Below are 13,982 nucleotides of genomic sequence, written 5' to 3'. Positions count from 1 at the left end.
AGCTACTTTCTATATGACTTTGCAGGAAACTAATTTAAAATGCTTCCTGCTCAGATAGATCATCCAAGTGATAAGGCATGACTAGGGGGAGGAAGAGAGGAAAAAAAACCCAACTCAAAATCAAAGAAACCGTATCATGTCTAAAATGTACAAATCCTCTTTTGCCCCCCAATCAGATATTCACTTAGGTGGAATCGACTGTATCTTTTGTACACAACCAACAAATAGAGAAAAAAAAAAACAGGCACGTGAAACAGTGAGGTGTGTAGATGTATTACCAACACAGAATGACCACCAACAATACAACACACAAAGTAGAGAGACAAGTATTAGGAAAATGGTTTAATATTGGAGACAGAAGCAAAAAACTGCATCACACAATAACATACGTTACAAAAATAAGTCTGACTGTTTCAACTACACGGTTATGTTCACAATGAGGACAGAAGAATCAGAAAAAACTCTGATCTAAACAGCAAAAAAGCAAACCCCTAACGTTTTAACTAATACATTTATCCACGCAAAGTGACCGAGTACTCCTAATTCTAATTACCTTATTGTGTAACTGCACGATACAGAATAAAAAGTGAAACTTACCGCTTTTGTTAAGACAAAATTCTAAACACTAGATATAAGCAAAGGGAAAAAAAGAAATCAAGCCAAAGTTTTGAATTCTCTAAACAAAACCAACTCTCTTTCTACCGTCCAGAAATCAAACTTGAAAATCAGTCATGATCGAGGGGGCCCACGAGAGTAAGCCACAAAAATTTCCATTTGTTTTTTTTAATCTCCAGTATAAAAAGTTCCACTGGTACAAAATGCGTAAGTACAATCAAGTTGTAGAAATAGGAAAGCCTGCTTTTTTTTTTTGCCTTTTTTTGTTCTTTTTTTTTTTTTTTTTTGGCTCAAATTCCATCAAACAACAAAATCCAAATGCATCAATAAAACAGAAACAATACTCAAATGGTCTTACAGTTTCCACTAGATTGCATTAACTTTGGCTTTTCTCAGACAATACTTAAAAACTAGTTTGTAATTCTAAACAAAATGATAGTATTATTAATCTACAAACAACAATTCTCACAGCACAAAAAAAACACAAATACATAGGTTCGGGTTTTTTTTGGTTTTTTTTTTTTTTTTTTTTTTGTATGACATTATCCAAAAAGGTAATGAAACTACAGGATATTTTTTTTCCTTTTGTTAATTAGCACTTAAGATAATAAAAACAGAAACAGTAAAATGATTCCAGAGTAGCACAAGCCAAGGAACTGTAACCCCTATGGTGAAAGAAAGATGAACTTGTTACTCCTTTGAGGACTGCCATTTCATTGCAATTAGCTAATTTGTTTGAAAAAACAACTAGTCTAGTCTTTTGATTAGAATTTTGTAAAGCAATTTCCCTTGTTTTTCTTCCTCTCTTATTAGGCCCTTGCACCCTTGCAGCTTTTTCCTTTCAGTATTTTGAAAGAGAACTGGTAGATAATTTGTCTCCAAGGAGGTGTATGTTTGGATTTTTTGGTTTTTTACTTGATTTTCATTTTGGTTTTAATTTTTTTTTTCCTCAAGATAGACAGTTTTCTCAGCAATGACCCATCTCAGTTGCCTGGAAGTACAGAAACATTCCTCCTTTCCCACAGCTAAACCAAGGTCCTGTGTAGCGTAATTCGGGGCAGCCTGATGCCGAGTTACACTGCCTGAGGACCAAAGGCATCAGCACTCCCACTAACCAGACTGGTAAACCCGCAGGACACACTAGGGCATCTAAAAAAGCTTTGGAAATTTATACGGTGGGAACAATGAGAAAAATTAGTGAAACAGTCTAAACAATCCAAATGATGATCTCATATTATATATATAGATGCACATATATATAATATAACGTACGTGAGATGATACTTTGAATATGCAAAATTGCTGCAAGTAGTACAAAATAGCCCTCAAAGGGTGTAGGAAGGCCCCAGCAGTAGTAAAAACATGTGAGAAAAGTATAGATCATTTATTTATAAGTGCATGTGCTATAAGAAGGAAACTTTTTTGCATCACTAGAGGCTAGTCCTTTCCATCCCAGGGCTCTACATAAAGAAGCATTTAAGTTGGGGATGAGAGACAAGAGTGCACCAGCTGATGTTGTTCATATAGGGCTTTGTTTTTAATTTTAGGCGGCTTCGAATATAATCAGCTAGAAATAGAAAGTGGAAGAAGGTATGGCACTTTATCATCAGTCGCAGGTACTGCTGCTCACACACATTGGATTGGCAATGAATTCTCTACACCGGTAGCAAAGAACCGAATTTGATTGTTGATCACTACTTGTGCGGTAGAAATGCAATCTAATCAGACTTACAAGGCAGTGAAAAGGGCTACCAGCATCTCTTTTCTGGTTCCTTACACAGAGCTTCCTCCAGCAAACACCCACATCAGTCACATATATATTCCCATGGACTACGTGTATGAGTAAAGTTACTCCTCTCTGTACAAGTGTCTGCAGGAGTAAGCCAATATATTGCCGTCACAAATAATGGCAGATAACACCAAACATTACAGTGTATGTAAACTTTATCCATAAAAAGTAGTTTAACTGCAGTGCACACTGAATTTTCACCCAGGAAGATCTAGTGCATCTGATTTAAGCAAAAGTTCATTTATTTAAATTACAAAAATATTTTTTTTTCTCCTCAAGGTTTTCAAATGGTGGATTTACCACTCCTGTCTGGGAGTGGCTCACACAATAGATAATTAAAGAATTGTTTTCTTTTTCTTTTGTTTTATTAATACTGAATAGCATATTCCAGCAGCATATTAAAAGCTCTTTAAGAAAGACAAAATCCCCAAAATCTAAAAAGGAAAACCCACAAGTTAATTACGGTTTTAAATAATTTTAGTTATAGATACAGAAGAAATTTAGACAGCAGTAAAATATTTTTGTCCTTCAGATCTGCCCTGTGCATTGTTCTGATTTCAACCATGTATTAAATAAACCACAAAAAACTAAGTATATATATATTTATAGATATAGATATATATATAAAAATAAACAGCAAAATGGTGAATGTATAAAAGGTATTAACACTCAAGACAGCTCTGGGTGGAAAGGGTTAAAAGTTCAAAACTTTCTCACCTTAGAGGTTTCCATACAATATGAAGAAAATACATAGTGAGGTTTGCTTTCACAGCATTGATGTGTGCAGAGTGGTTAAAAAAGTGAAACATGGGCACTTATACAATGTTTTACAAAAAACATCAAAGAGAAATAACAAACAATAACAATTTCAGGCAACAAGACCACAGGATAGCAAGTTAACAAACTTTTTAACCTCTTTTTTCTTTAAATATTAGGGATTTATACAAAACACATAATAAAATACCCATGTTATCAAATTACTTCACACAAGAAACACACTGAAGCTCTAGGAAGAAAGTACCTTTGGAATTTGGCACTATAGTTTCACTGATTTTTTTTTTCTTTAAAAGAAAAACCGATCACATTTTGCTGAACACAAACACATCTAAATTGTTCACAATAAAAAAATGACATCAATGCGTCACAAGCCAACACAAACTTATTCTGGAATATTTTTTCATTTTTCACATGAAATTCTTTTTTTTTTTTTTAAGCAAACAACTTTTTTTTGTTTTTTTTTTTGAATCTTGTTTTTGTTCTTGTTGTTCAAGTAAACCAATTTTAAACTCGTCTTTTATAAACATAGAACACTTAAGACCATAAGACTCATGATGAAACCACAACTTAATTCACAGAAGCACCAACGTAACACATTTTACAGTAACCTTTCTTCTGTACATTGAAACAGTATAAAATATAGGTAATTTCATGTGCATTAAACCATGGATTGTCTAACTGTGAGTCAGTTCAGCAAAAGGTGACACAAGTAGGTAGCATTTGCCCTAAAACAGGGTAAATATTTTCTTATACTAATCTACAAAAAGTGGTTCTATATATATACTTTAATGAGAAAGTGAGCCACCTAAAATGGCCTTATCAAAAAACTTTACACTGCCTGAAAAATGTAAAAACTATTACAGACCTCTAGAGACTTAAAATCAGACAGTTTTATTTCTCAAACTGTTTTGGAAGTAGTCTGTTAGAAACCAACATTCTGTGCCTCTGGACACATATTGCTATTGTCACCAGTGACCAGGCAGAATGCCAATCCCTGTATAATACTTTCAAGTCTGTTTTTTTTTTTATTTTTTTTTTACGAAATGAAAAAAAAAAAAACCAACAACCAAAAAACAAAAAACCAAACCAAACCAAAAAACCCAAACAAAAAAACCCAAAGAAAAAAGAAAACTAAAAAAGGAAAGAAAGAAAAAACATTTTGCCACAGGTTGTTTTTAAATCCTATCATTAATTTATCTAATAATAAATTTCAGTCTTGCATGAATGCAGCAATGTTTTTTCACATTGACTTCCCAGAATTCATAGCTAGATGAGGTCACATGCAAATTTCAAAGGTCAAACTAGATCAAAGGTCAGTAGGAGAACCAAATATGATGTGAGGTCAGAAAGACATCAGAAACAATGACGGGACGATGAAACTTTTTTTTTTTTTTGAGACGCCACAGGGACATGCTAGGCAAACGATGGGCTAACGGGCATGGAGATGTCTAGGGAAAAAACAAGGAAGAGGAAAAAAAGTTACACAGAATCTATGCAGCACAAACAAAATCACTTTTATGGGTGCAGGAGAAAACTAATGCAAATCTTTTATCAGTAGAGTCTATGAGCCGTTCACATAATTTGCATTAACTTACAATACTTGTCAACAAGAGCACAATGGAACCCCAAAAGGATCCATCTGAAAGAAGTCAGAGAGAATGGATTCCTCTTTGGGGAGGAAAGAGAGGAAAGAACCAGTTTCTACAAATGTAACAGAAAGGGATGGGGGGCGGGGAAGGAGGAAGGCCAGACAACTGAACTTTAAACTAGGTAATGGAAACTACGAACAAAATAACCAGACAAATACAAACAAGAGGATAAAAGCATGAACTGTAAAGGGTGTAGGGTTCGACAGTGAAAAAGTGCCCATTCTTGGCACAATTACTCTAGAGACTACTTCAAAGGATCTAGCTAGCATAGAGAGCTGCTCTTTAGGTATCCAATAAGTTAACAATAGGCAATAAATAAATTCCATTATTTCTGAGGCAGTAAAAATTTTGTATAAAAATAGAAATGCTTTTTACAAATAAAATTTACAGGCCTGTGGCTTTCTTTTTTTATTATTATTAAATTTATCTCTCAAGAAACATCAAGTATTGTCACTCATTTTATTTTTTTTATTTTAAACCCTGTAGCTTTAGAAACAGATCTCTAAATCTTTTTTACATTAATCCTTTCCAAAAAAACAAGAACTTAAAAAAAAGTGAAATATAAAGACGACCAGTGTAAAATCAGACTAATATACAAGACGTTGATTTGAACCAAAAAAAAATCAAATCTATTAAAAATAAATTAAAAAAAAAGTTGATGTAGTGGAAAGACTTGTTTCAATTTTTGTTGCAAAATAAGTGCTTCAACTGGCATGAGGCCATTTTGTTTAACCTATAAACTGCTGGTGCCACCCTGGTAAAATACAATCCATCCATAGAAAACAACTTTTATTGTGTGCTAATGGCACCAGGGTTCACAGAGTTAAATTGCACATCGTGTGTGTGTGTGTGTTGCTTTGAATTTCAAGATGTTTATTTTTGTTTCAAAAAGGAGATAAATTATGCTGCAAAACAAAATACAGTAACACAACTCAGTAATTACTTGGCAAGTAACTGGGAGCCAAGTGTAATAAGGACAAGTGGGGAAATGGAAGTGGTAACTGTAAAAATAACTGTCTCTTGGTGAAGGTTGGCTCTATGTTCTTTCTTAACCCCCCTGCAGAGGACAGGTTTGCTCATGGGACTTACCCTAAGAAAGCTAAAATAAGAGCAGTAAGCATCTGGGGTTAAGATCAGTAAGGTTTGCTGTCATTTTTGGAGCGTTTCAGCTGAACCTTCAAGCGTTTCATGCCAATCTGAAAGCCGTTCATAGCCTGGATAGCAGCTTGTGCAGAGACTGGATTGTCATAGCTAACAAAACCTACGAGACACAGAATGGAGGTGGGAGAGAAAGTGAACTATAGGTTAGAACAAATGTCAGAAGGCGTTTTGTTAGGATTCTATTATTACTATTTGACACATTTACCTCACCTTCAATTAGTTCTTTGATCACACTTCGTATCCCATTTCCTCTCCCATTTCCTTTACCTTCCCCTTTACCTCCATAACATTTCTTTACTAGCTCAGATGCAGTTGGCCACTTTTGGTGCAATGCAGTTTTCAATCTGTTATTTATCTACCTACCTTAGAGACTGAAGATATTTACTACCGCGACACTTTGCAGTGTAATATCTATATACCTCCCAGCCTATTAGGAAGTACTACTAGGCCAGTCTGCAGGTGTGAAGCTGAAACAGAAAGCTTGGTTACGTGAAAACAAAACCCAAACTGCCTACACACATTTGCACACATGAGTGTGCGCCCATGTGCATTGGTTCTGTGCGCTAGGAAACACTCACCTCCTCGGGCTTAGCTTAGGACACTTGCAACATTAATATTTTCTATTCTTCCAGTTCAAGATCTCAAGGTACATTAAATGTTAATTAATTCAGCCTCTTGGTCCCCAAAGGGGTATGCAGGCATCTAAACTAAGCAGTATCATAAAGACAACGGCAGGGCTTGACGAGAACTCCAGGTCTCCTCAGCTGCGAGCACTAACTAGGGGAATAATGCTTGCTTGGGTAATTCAGAATGGCTGGCCTGGCTCAGCTTTCTTTTCCCCTGGAGACTAAAAATGCTCTGTTCATAATGGACTCAAATCTCCCTGATTCTGGAAGCTCAAAATTCATTTTCATATCTGGGCCTCCCACTTGTAATTGCAATGCTCGCCTAACTGCTGCTCTGCCTCAGCTCTGGCTAATTACTACTGTACTCAGCCTGCTATTACGCATCTGCTTTGAAATGCTCCCTCTTCTTTCCACTTGAATTTGCCTTAACACATATCCCTTCACTCTGTTACAAGCATGGATCCCACACACTTTGTTTTCAGTTCTAACGCACAGGCTTCTCAGTGCCTCTCTTCTACCAGCTTTCTTCATTTGGGCTTAGCGCCTGCATACTTCTCTGATTCATAACCTGTTTCTACCATCATTTTAGCCTATTCTTTTATGACTCTTGCTTATGTTGCACTGCTGCCCTCTCCCACCTTCATTATCAGAAGGATATATTTTCCTCATTGTAAAGAAAAAAAGCTCTTATCCATTCATCTGGTGCTTGTCCACCTGCTCTCCTTCACAGACCATCCCTATGGTTTCACCTTAAATCAGCTTCACCAAACTATTAACTCAAGACTTTTCTTTGACAATTCAGGCTAAGTTCTGTTCCTTCCACTCAAAAACACCTCTCATGTACAACTCTGCAGACCTTCCCCTGGCCAAAGCCAATATGCTCTATTCATGTTGTTCTACGGTTGATTATTTGTTACCTCCTCAAGGGAAATAAATGTTCCTCTATACCTTCCTTGGTTTTAGTAACTTGTCACTTCCTCGCTTTCTCCACTAGATCATTTCCTCTTACTGTTACTGCCATATCCTGAGAAGCTTCACCACTCTCTTCCTTGCCCCTGTTTTCTTCTAGGAGATCTCATCTGTTCACATGTCAGCACTGAACTCCTGTGCCTGCTTCTATCAGCTCACAGATCTCAGCCTTGATCTCTAGCATCGCCTCAGAGATAGAACACAGATCTACCATGAGTTGGGAGGCAGCTGGAGCACCTTCCAGGCAGGTGCTCCACAACTGAGATGTAGCTACTGTCAGTTACTTGGACAATTCAGCATTTTCCTCTACAGCTTTCCTGACCTTCACTTTGTTCTCTTAAGTGCATTCAGGACAGTCTTCTGCTATGAACTTCTCAACACCTTAGTTCCTTTTCTTCTGAGCTACTTTTTATTCACCTGAAAATTAAGCAACTGATCTAAACTAGCCATTTAGATGGCATCTGTGAATGGTGAATAAAAAGAAGCAAGCACACCCACCATTCATGTCACCAGTTTAGACACCTCCACTGCTGACAGAAGAACAACTAGTTCAGGCTACCCTTACCTTCAAGGGGGATAAGACAAGTCATCTCATTCTATGTCTTTTTATTAGCTTCCTTGACTCAGCCGCAAATTCAAACATACAACCCCTGTGCTGCATCGATGGCACCAGCCGTGTTCATTCAGTTGTTATTCAGATCCACAATTTGTCTCTTCATGCAGAATGCTATATCTACATTAGCCTGTCACGCTTTCATCTTCTCCCTTATCGAGAACCTTCATTTGTAAAGCTTACAGAGGAATCTGCCATTCTCTCCCTTTATTTATCTTTTTCTGATTGCACCCATTCATCAATTTTTGTCTCAATTTTAAACTGCAGGTTACATGAGGATGGGTCGGTGTTTCTTATCAATTTTCAAAGACTCTGTCATGACAATTCTGATTTTTGTTTTATATCTCTATGTATGTCTATAATCAAGGAAAATATTTTTAATCATTCAAATAGCAATTTTTCTATGAGGCAGACTGCCTTTCTGTGCTGATGTCATTGGGTCCCCCCTCCCCTGCTTCACTTCTACATCTCTCACTTCTGTTACTCCAAGGTTTATGAAAGGCAAGAGGTAAGCTTGAAGAGTGAAACCCTTTGCCTGCTGAACCAACGAGAGCTCATGAGAACTGACTGAAGAGCACTTTCAGGCATGAACAGACTGTCCTGTCATTCTCATCACCATTTAATCTTTTGAGCAATCATTTGAGGTGGACAAGAAAGCAAATAAAGCCAAAGTCCATTTTCTGCAAAGAGAAGTAGTTTTTAATTTTGAGAAGCAGTTACGTAAAAGTTCATCACTCTATATCACTACGCTGCGACTCATGCAGAATGCACCTTGCCTTCCCAATCCTGCCAGTGGACAGCCTTGGTCAATCTTTTCACCTTTTTGGTGTTCAACCTGTCCTCATCTGTAAGTTGACTTCCTCCTCCTTTGGGCCGGAGATTGGAAACTACAGAGTAGAAAGTACCAAGCATGTGCAAAACACAGATACTATTACTACTACTACTACTACAAGGGGGAAAAAGACCAAACCAACCAAACAAAAACCCCAAACTGTACCAAGAACAATGACCATTAATGATACAGGAGAGAAATGGGTTCTTCAGATGTATTATTGTGCTAGTTTTTGGATGGTAGGACAGAGAAAAAATAAAGCTTTTAAAACCACAAATATGAGACCAAAAGAACAAATAGATGATTCTTGCTAATAAAGCTGAGGAGGTACACATAAAGTATGCTAGTATGTTAAACTAGCAGGGTTAATTCTGGCTTTGCCTATGACTAGCAGCATCACCAAGTAGTCACCTACTGAATCAGAAAATCTCAACTTCCCCTGCCACTGCAGTTCTTTTTGTTTTTAAAGCAGAACTCTCTCACTGCTGGCAGAATATCTGGGGAGGAAGAATGAGAAATTGAAATGTTAGTGACAGCTGACTAATGCCAAAAAGACAGAGGACTCCTTCGTCCGTTGGGTGTTGACCCCTCCATTTTCCCTCTAATAAGATAACCTCGGTGCATTGCTCGAAGTTAGGTAATTGTGTCCCACAAATCCAGACAGATGTGTCACCAGGTGAGAAAAGAGTAAAAGGAAACCCACAAAAAGCAAGTGTGGGAAGCGCGCTGATGAATTGAGCCGCCTGCCCAAACTAATCTACATTCTTTCAGCAGTCACCATAATTGCTGCATTTCGATTAATGCAGCTTGATTTGACATTTCATCAAGATTCTGGAGACCTCAACAAAGATTCTGTCACCCCAACATACTAACTGAACTGGCTCCAGATCAATAGGGAGCTTTTCAAACTGGCAACAGCCTCAGGGACTGTTTTAACTCATTGCAGAAACAAGCTGGACTATATTAGTCTAGATATGAACAATTTTTTGTCAAGCTTAAAGAGGTCAATGCTTCAAAAATGAACTGAAAGACTACGCAAGAATGCAGCAAGAATGTCACACCCTTTCTCTGAAGCAAATTAACTTTCTGGGTGCCCAAAGGGTTCACCTTCAGGTGAAAAATACTTAGATTGTGGCAAGGCTTGGATTCCAGTGCAGTAGGTGTTTCTGAGTAACTTGATGAATGCTCCTCGTCTTTGGGTACTGTCTAGATAAATTCAAGCCCTTTCAAGATGGATTGAAGCCCAATAGCTGTGGGGCCCGTGAATGACCCTAGCAGAGAGAAATCCTTAGACACATGTTAACAAACCCTAGATTTTTTTAAAAAGTAATTCTATGCAAGCTAAGAAACATTTATAATAGTTAATGGGGACACCAGAATTAAGGGATGGTTCTGGGCAAAGAGCAACACTGTTGGTTCAAAGGAGTTTTGGAAACTAGGGGGTTGTTAGTTACTCTTTGGTCATACGTATAGCTGTGTTCCTTTACTCTGGGAAAGAACCATCACTTTTAAGGAAGCTCCAATATTTTAGGTCAAAACTTATAAACCTTATCTTTAAGAGATTCTTTCCTCCCCCTAGACCCCTCTTATGTCTTGCATAAGACAACAATTATTAGACCAATGCACTAAACAAATTGCCCCTCACATTTGGCACTCCACTCCAGCAAAGCACTGACCTGGCACATCTACACTATCCCAAAGACATCAGCCCACTTAAACAACCAGAGAACTTGTTTTATATCAACATATCATCGTCTTCTCTGCTGTGATCTAATGTTCTGGCAGCTTAGTGTTCTCTGGGAAACTTGACACTGATCTTGTGAGGCTTCCTTCATCCCTGTGCTAAGGTAAGGGGAGATGCTACCTTCCGTAATGCACCAGAGTCTGCCCGCAACAGCTGAAGCTGCAGATCTAGGCATCAACTGTCTGCAAAGCGATCTGAACTACATGTACAGAACATTCAATCACTAATTGCAAAATCTTGTGCTTAATTCAGAAGAAAGAACTTCCTGAAATGTAGAAGTAATGGGTTAAACATAGAGCATTTTTAAGTGGCTTAGCTATACAATAGAGAATAATTAGGTATCCATAATAAGGCAGTTTAATAGTATACTAAACGACATTCCCCCACATAGGGTGTAATTAGTTTCATGCACTTGACACATTCATGCGAGATGTCAGACTGGAAGATTATTACTGTTTTTTCATATCCAATTTTTAGTTAGAAGTAGTTTGTCTGTGCATCTTCCTGCTCATTTGAGGATTAACAGTCCATTATTTTTGGAATGAATTTCCAGTTTGACATTTCTCACATTGCTGTTAATTTTCTTTCCTGGCCCCTTTTCAGTACAGTGCATGTGGATTTTACTATTTGATTTATTAAATTTGACATACCAAAGCACTTGCTCAGATTGGTCTGTTTGTCAATGAAGACTTTAGCAGAGATAACATTTCCAAAAGGCATGAACATCTGCAGAATGTCCTGGTCTCCAAACTCCTGGGGGAGATGGTAAATAAAGAGGTTTGCCCCTTCCGGACCTTTAGGGGGAGAAAAAAAAAAAACCAAAACCAAGTATGAAAACAGCTATTAAAAGTGCTGTATTTAATCTATTTTTCCATAATACTTACTGATGGTGATGGCCAGAAAACATTTCACGTTCCAACTTTGAAGTAACAAAAGCAAATGGATCATCAAAGGAACAGAGCTGAAATGCAGCTCTTTAGAGCATCCTATCTTGAAAAGTGTTTACCTGATAACTCTGCTACAGAAGTTAAACTGCTGCCTCTTCAATTTATACGAGTGCCTTTCAGTATAATTAGGGTTAGGAAAACAGGTACACAATGTATTGCTCTCTCACAATACCTCAAGCACTGCACAAGGAGTCCTCTGCTGCCTCAAACACTTCCATGGGTTTGTCGATTTAATTCCAATTGCAGGAATTTATGGAATTGCAATAAGCCAAGCTCAGACTTGAGTATCACAGATTTGAACTTAAAGGGCAGGAAATTGGTGGAAGTGGGAATAAAAAGGGTAAGACAAAGCAAACCTTGTGACTTGGAAATCAGTGAAGTTGGAGAGAGAAAAAGATACTCAGAATTAAATTTGTACTGAATCATGTCAAAATGACAGCTTTTCTTTTTCTTTTTTTTTTTTTAAATAAAAATTCCACACGGAAAGATGTCTCCTAGAAGAAACTCTGTAAAGTACGTCTTTTCAAAAAGTTCAAAATAAAGTAGCTGGGTTGAAATTAAAGTGGTTTTAGACAAAGTTGAGTTTGCAAAGAAAGGTGCAAACTCGAAAGTGCTTTGAGTATTTTTCTTACAGCCAAAAAGTGAGATGCACATTATTAGTGCTGTTGGTTTGAACAATCATCCTAGCACTAATAGGTTATTTTTTTTCCCTAGCTCAATTTCTCCTTTACAATAGCATACTGGAGATGAGCAATGGATGCCTGGAAGAACATGATGAATGATGGAGCCAGACATGTGGCCTTCCCATGCAAACACCAGGAGTGGAAGTGGTACAGCAAGGGAACAAACATTGCCGGTAAAAAAAAAACATCTACAGTAACCTGTTTAAGTATTCCCTTGCTTTTAATGGAACCTAAGTGTGCCTCAGATGTGATGTCCTTGGTTTTCTGGAGAGGAAGAGGAAAGCACGCATCAGATTTGTGAAATACGGTCTGCAACAGTCACAGCAGCTCACCTCTCCCATACCAAAGAACCAGGCTGGCTGCTCTCTCTCAGCCTGAAGGAAAAGGTTGCAATGTTTGTCCAAAAGAAGGGGATAAATGGATTGGGGGAGGGGAGGAAGTTTTTAAAAAGAAAAACTTTTTGGATGTGGAAACAAATAAAGGAAACAAATTGCCACCCACAACTTACTTCTTCCCGCAAGGAAACTGTCTTTCCCAGAAAGCAGTATTTCTTAAAACAGTAAGAAAAAACTTATTAAACAGTATTTTAGAGAAGAGGCATGAGGCAGTTCACTGTGTTTCAGCATTTAATATCTATATAGCATTTTTCTCTAGTACTTGTTTATCTTCAACCACTCCAGACTCTTCACCATTCCCTCAGAAGTTATGTGAAGAGACAAAACATTGTTGTCAGTATTCAGTGATGGGATTTTCTCACTTTAACTTAACCCCTTACTAACAGATACGAGACATATAACTAAAAGGCCTATTTTATAAGGGACACTGCCAATTCATAATAATAAAAAGTAAGCCTACGCTTGGTATGAATGTTCATAAACACAAACAAATTGAAATAGTTGGAAAAAAATCAATGTGTCCTCCACTCTGTGACACCAAACAAACAATTTCTTTCTGGTGTGAAATAATCAATTGTCACTGACCAAAGGGAGTGAGATGAAAGATAAATGCAGAGAACACAAAAACATAAGGGGGAAAAAAGTTGATTAAAAAACCCTTTCACTTTAAATAATCCAAGCTGTTAAGCAGTAAATGAAGAATTCAGAGAAAATATACATTTTAACTCCAGTGTCCCTATACGATAGCCAGCTGGGGGAATGCCAAGTTTGTCTTCCTAGGAAACGCATCCCATAACAGTACAAGATACTATTTTACAAGGGGATAAAAAAATTTCTCTTGAGGATATTATACTAGGTTTCTTTCCAAAGCTTAGCTCTGGCAAGAACAGCAATGACAACATAGATACAATCTTAGAAAGCATGCGATATTTTCCTGTCCTTCTAGAATCAGCTGGAAATTAGGATAAGAGAAAGCAACAAAAACAGAAACAAACCCCAAAATGCCTGGGAAGTGTGCAGAGGAACAGGAGAGGGGAAAAGGGTAACCTCATTTTCCTAAACATCTTGTAATTAGTATTCATTTATTCTTAGCAGTAACTTCCTGAGGTTTATTCGCTGTCGGTGTGGGGAGAGGGGGTAATCATTCACTTAGTTGCTTCCCCGCAAGACCTACAATTAAGC

The 13,982-nt window shown here is 37.5% G+C and overlaps 1 protein-coding gene across 12 annotated transcripts in view; it reads right to left on the bottom strand.

Annotated features, from left to right (window-relative positions):
• Positions 1 to 327: 327 nt before the first annotated feature.
• The window catches only part of CELF2 (CUGBP Elav-like family member 2), a 376,931-nt gene continuing 363,276 nt past the window's right edge, over positions 328 to 13,982 (bottom strand). For 10 of the 12 annotated variants that reach the window (XM_040595111.1, XM_040595109.1, XM_040595108.1 and 7 more), the window contains 3 exons: positions 11,426 to 11,569; positions 5,920 to 6,091; positions 328 to 4,629 (listed from right to left, as the gene is read on the bottom strand). In XM_040595111.1, the coding sequence (XP_040451045.1) occupies positions 5,964 to 6,091; positions 11,426 to 11,569 (272 nt within the window). In that variant the 3' untranslated portion in view covers positions 328 to 4,629; positions 5,920 to 5,963. Of the gene's footprint in view, positions 6,092 to 11,425; positions 11,570 to 13,982 lie in introns of all 12 variants that reach the window. The other 2 variants (XM_040595113.1, XM_040595115.1) reach the window with 2 other exon arrangements.

This window comes from Falco naumanni, chromosome 5 (assembly GCF_017639655.2).
Source record: "Falco naumanni isolate bFalNau1 chromosome 5, bFalNau1.pat, whole genome shotgun sequence".
NCBI classification, from domain to species: Eukaryota; Metazoa; Chordata; class Aves; order Falconiformes; family Falconidae; genus Falco; species Falco naumanni.
The sequence above is the reverse complement of the archived record's forward strand: the minus strand, read 5'-3'. Positions and strand labels throughout refer to the sequence as shown.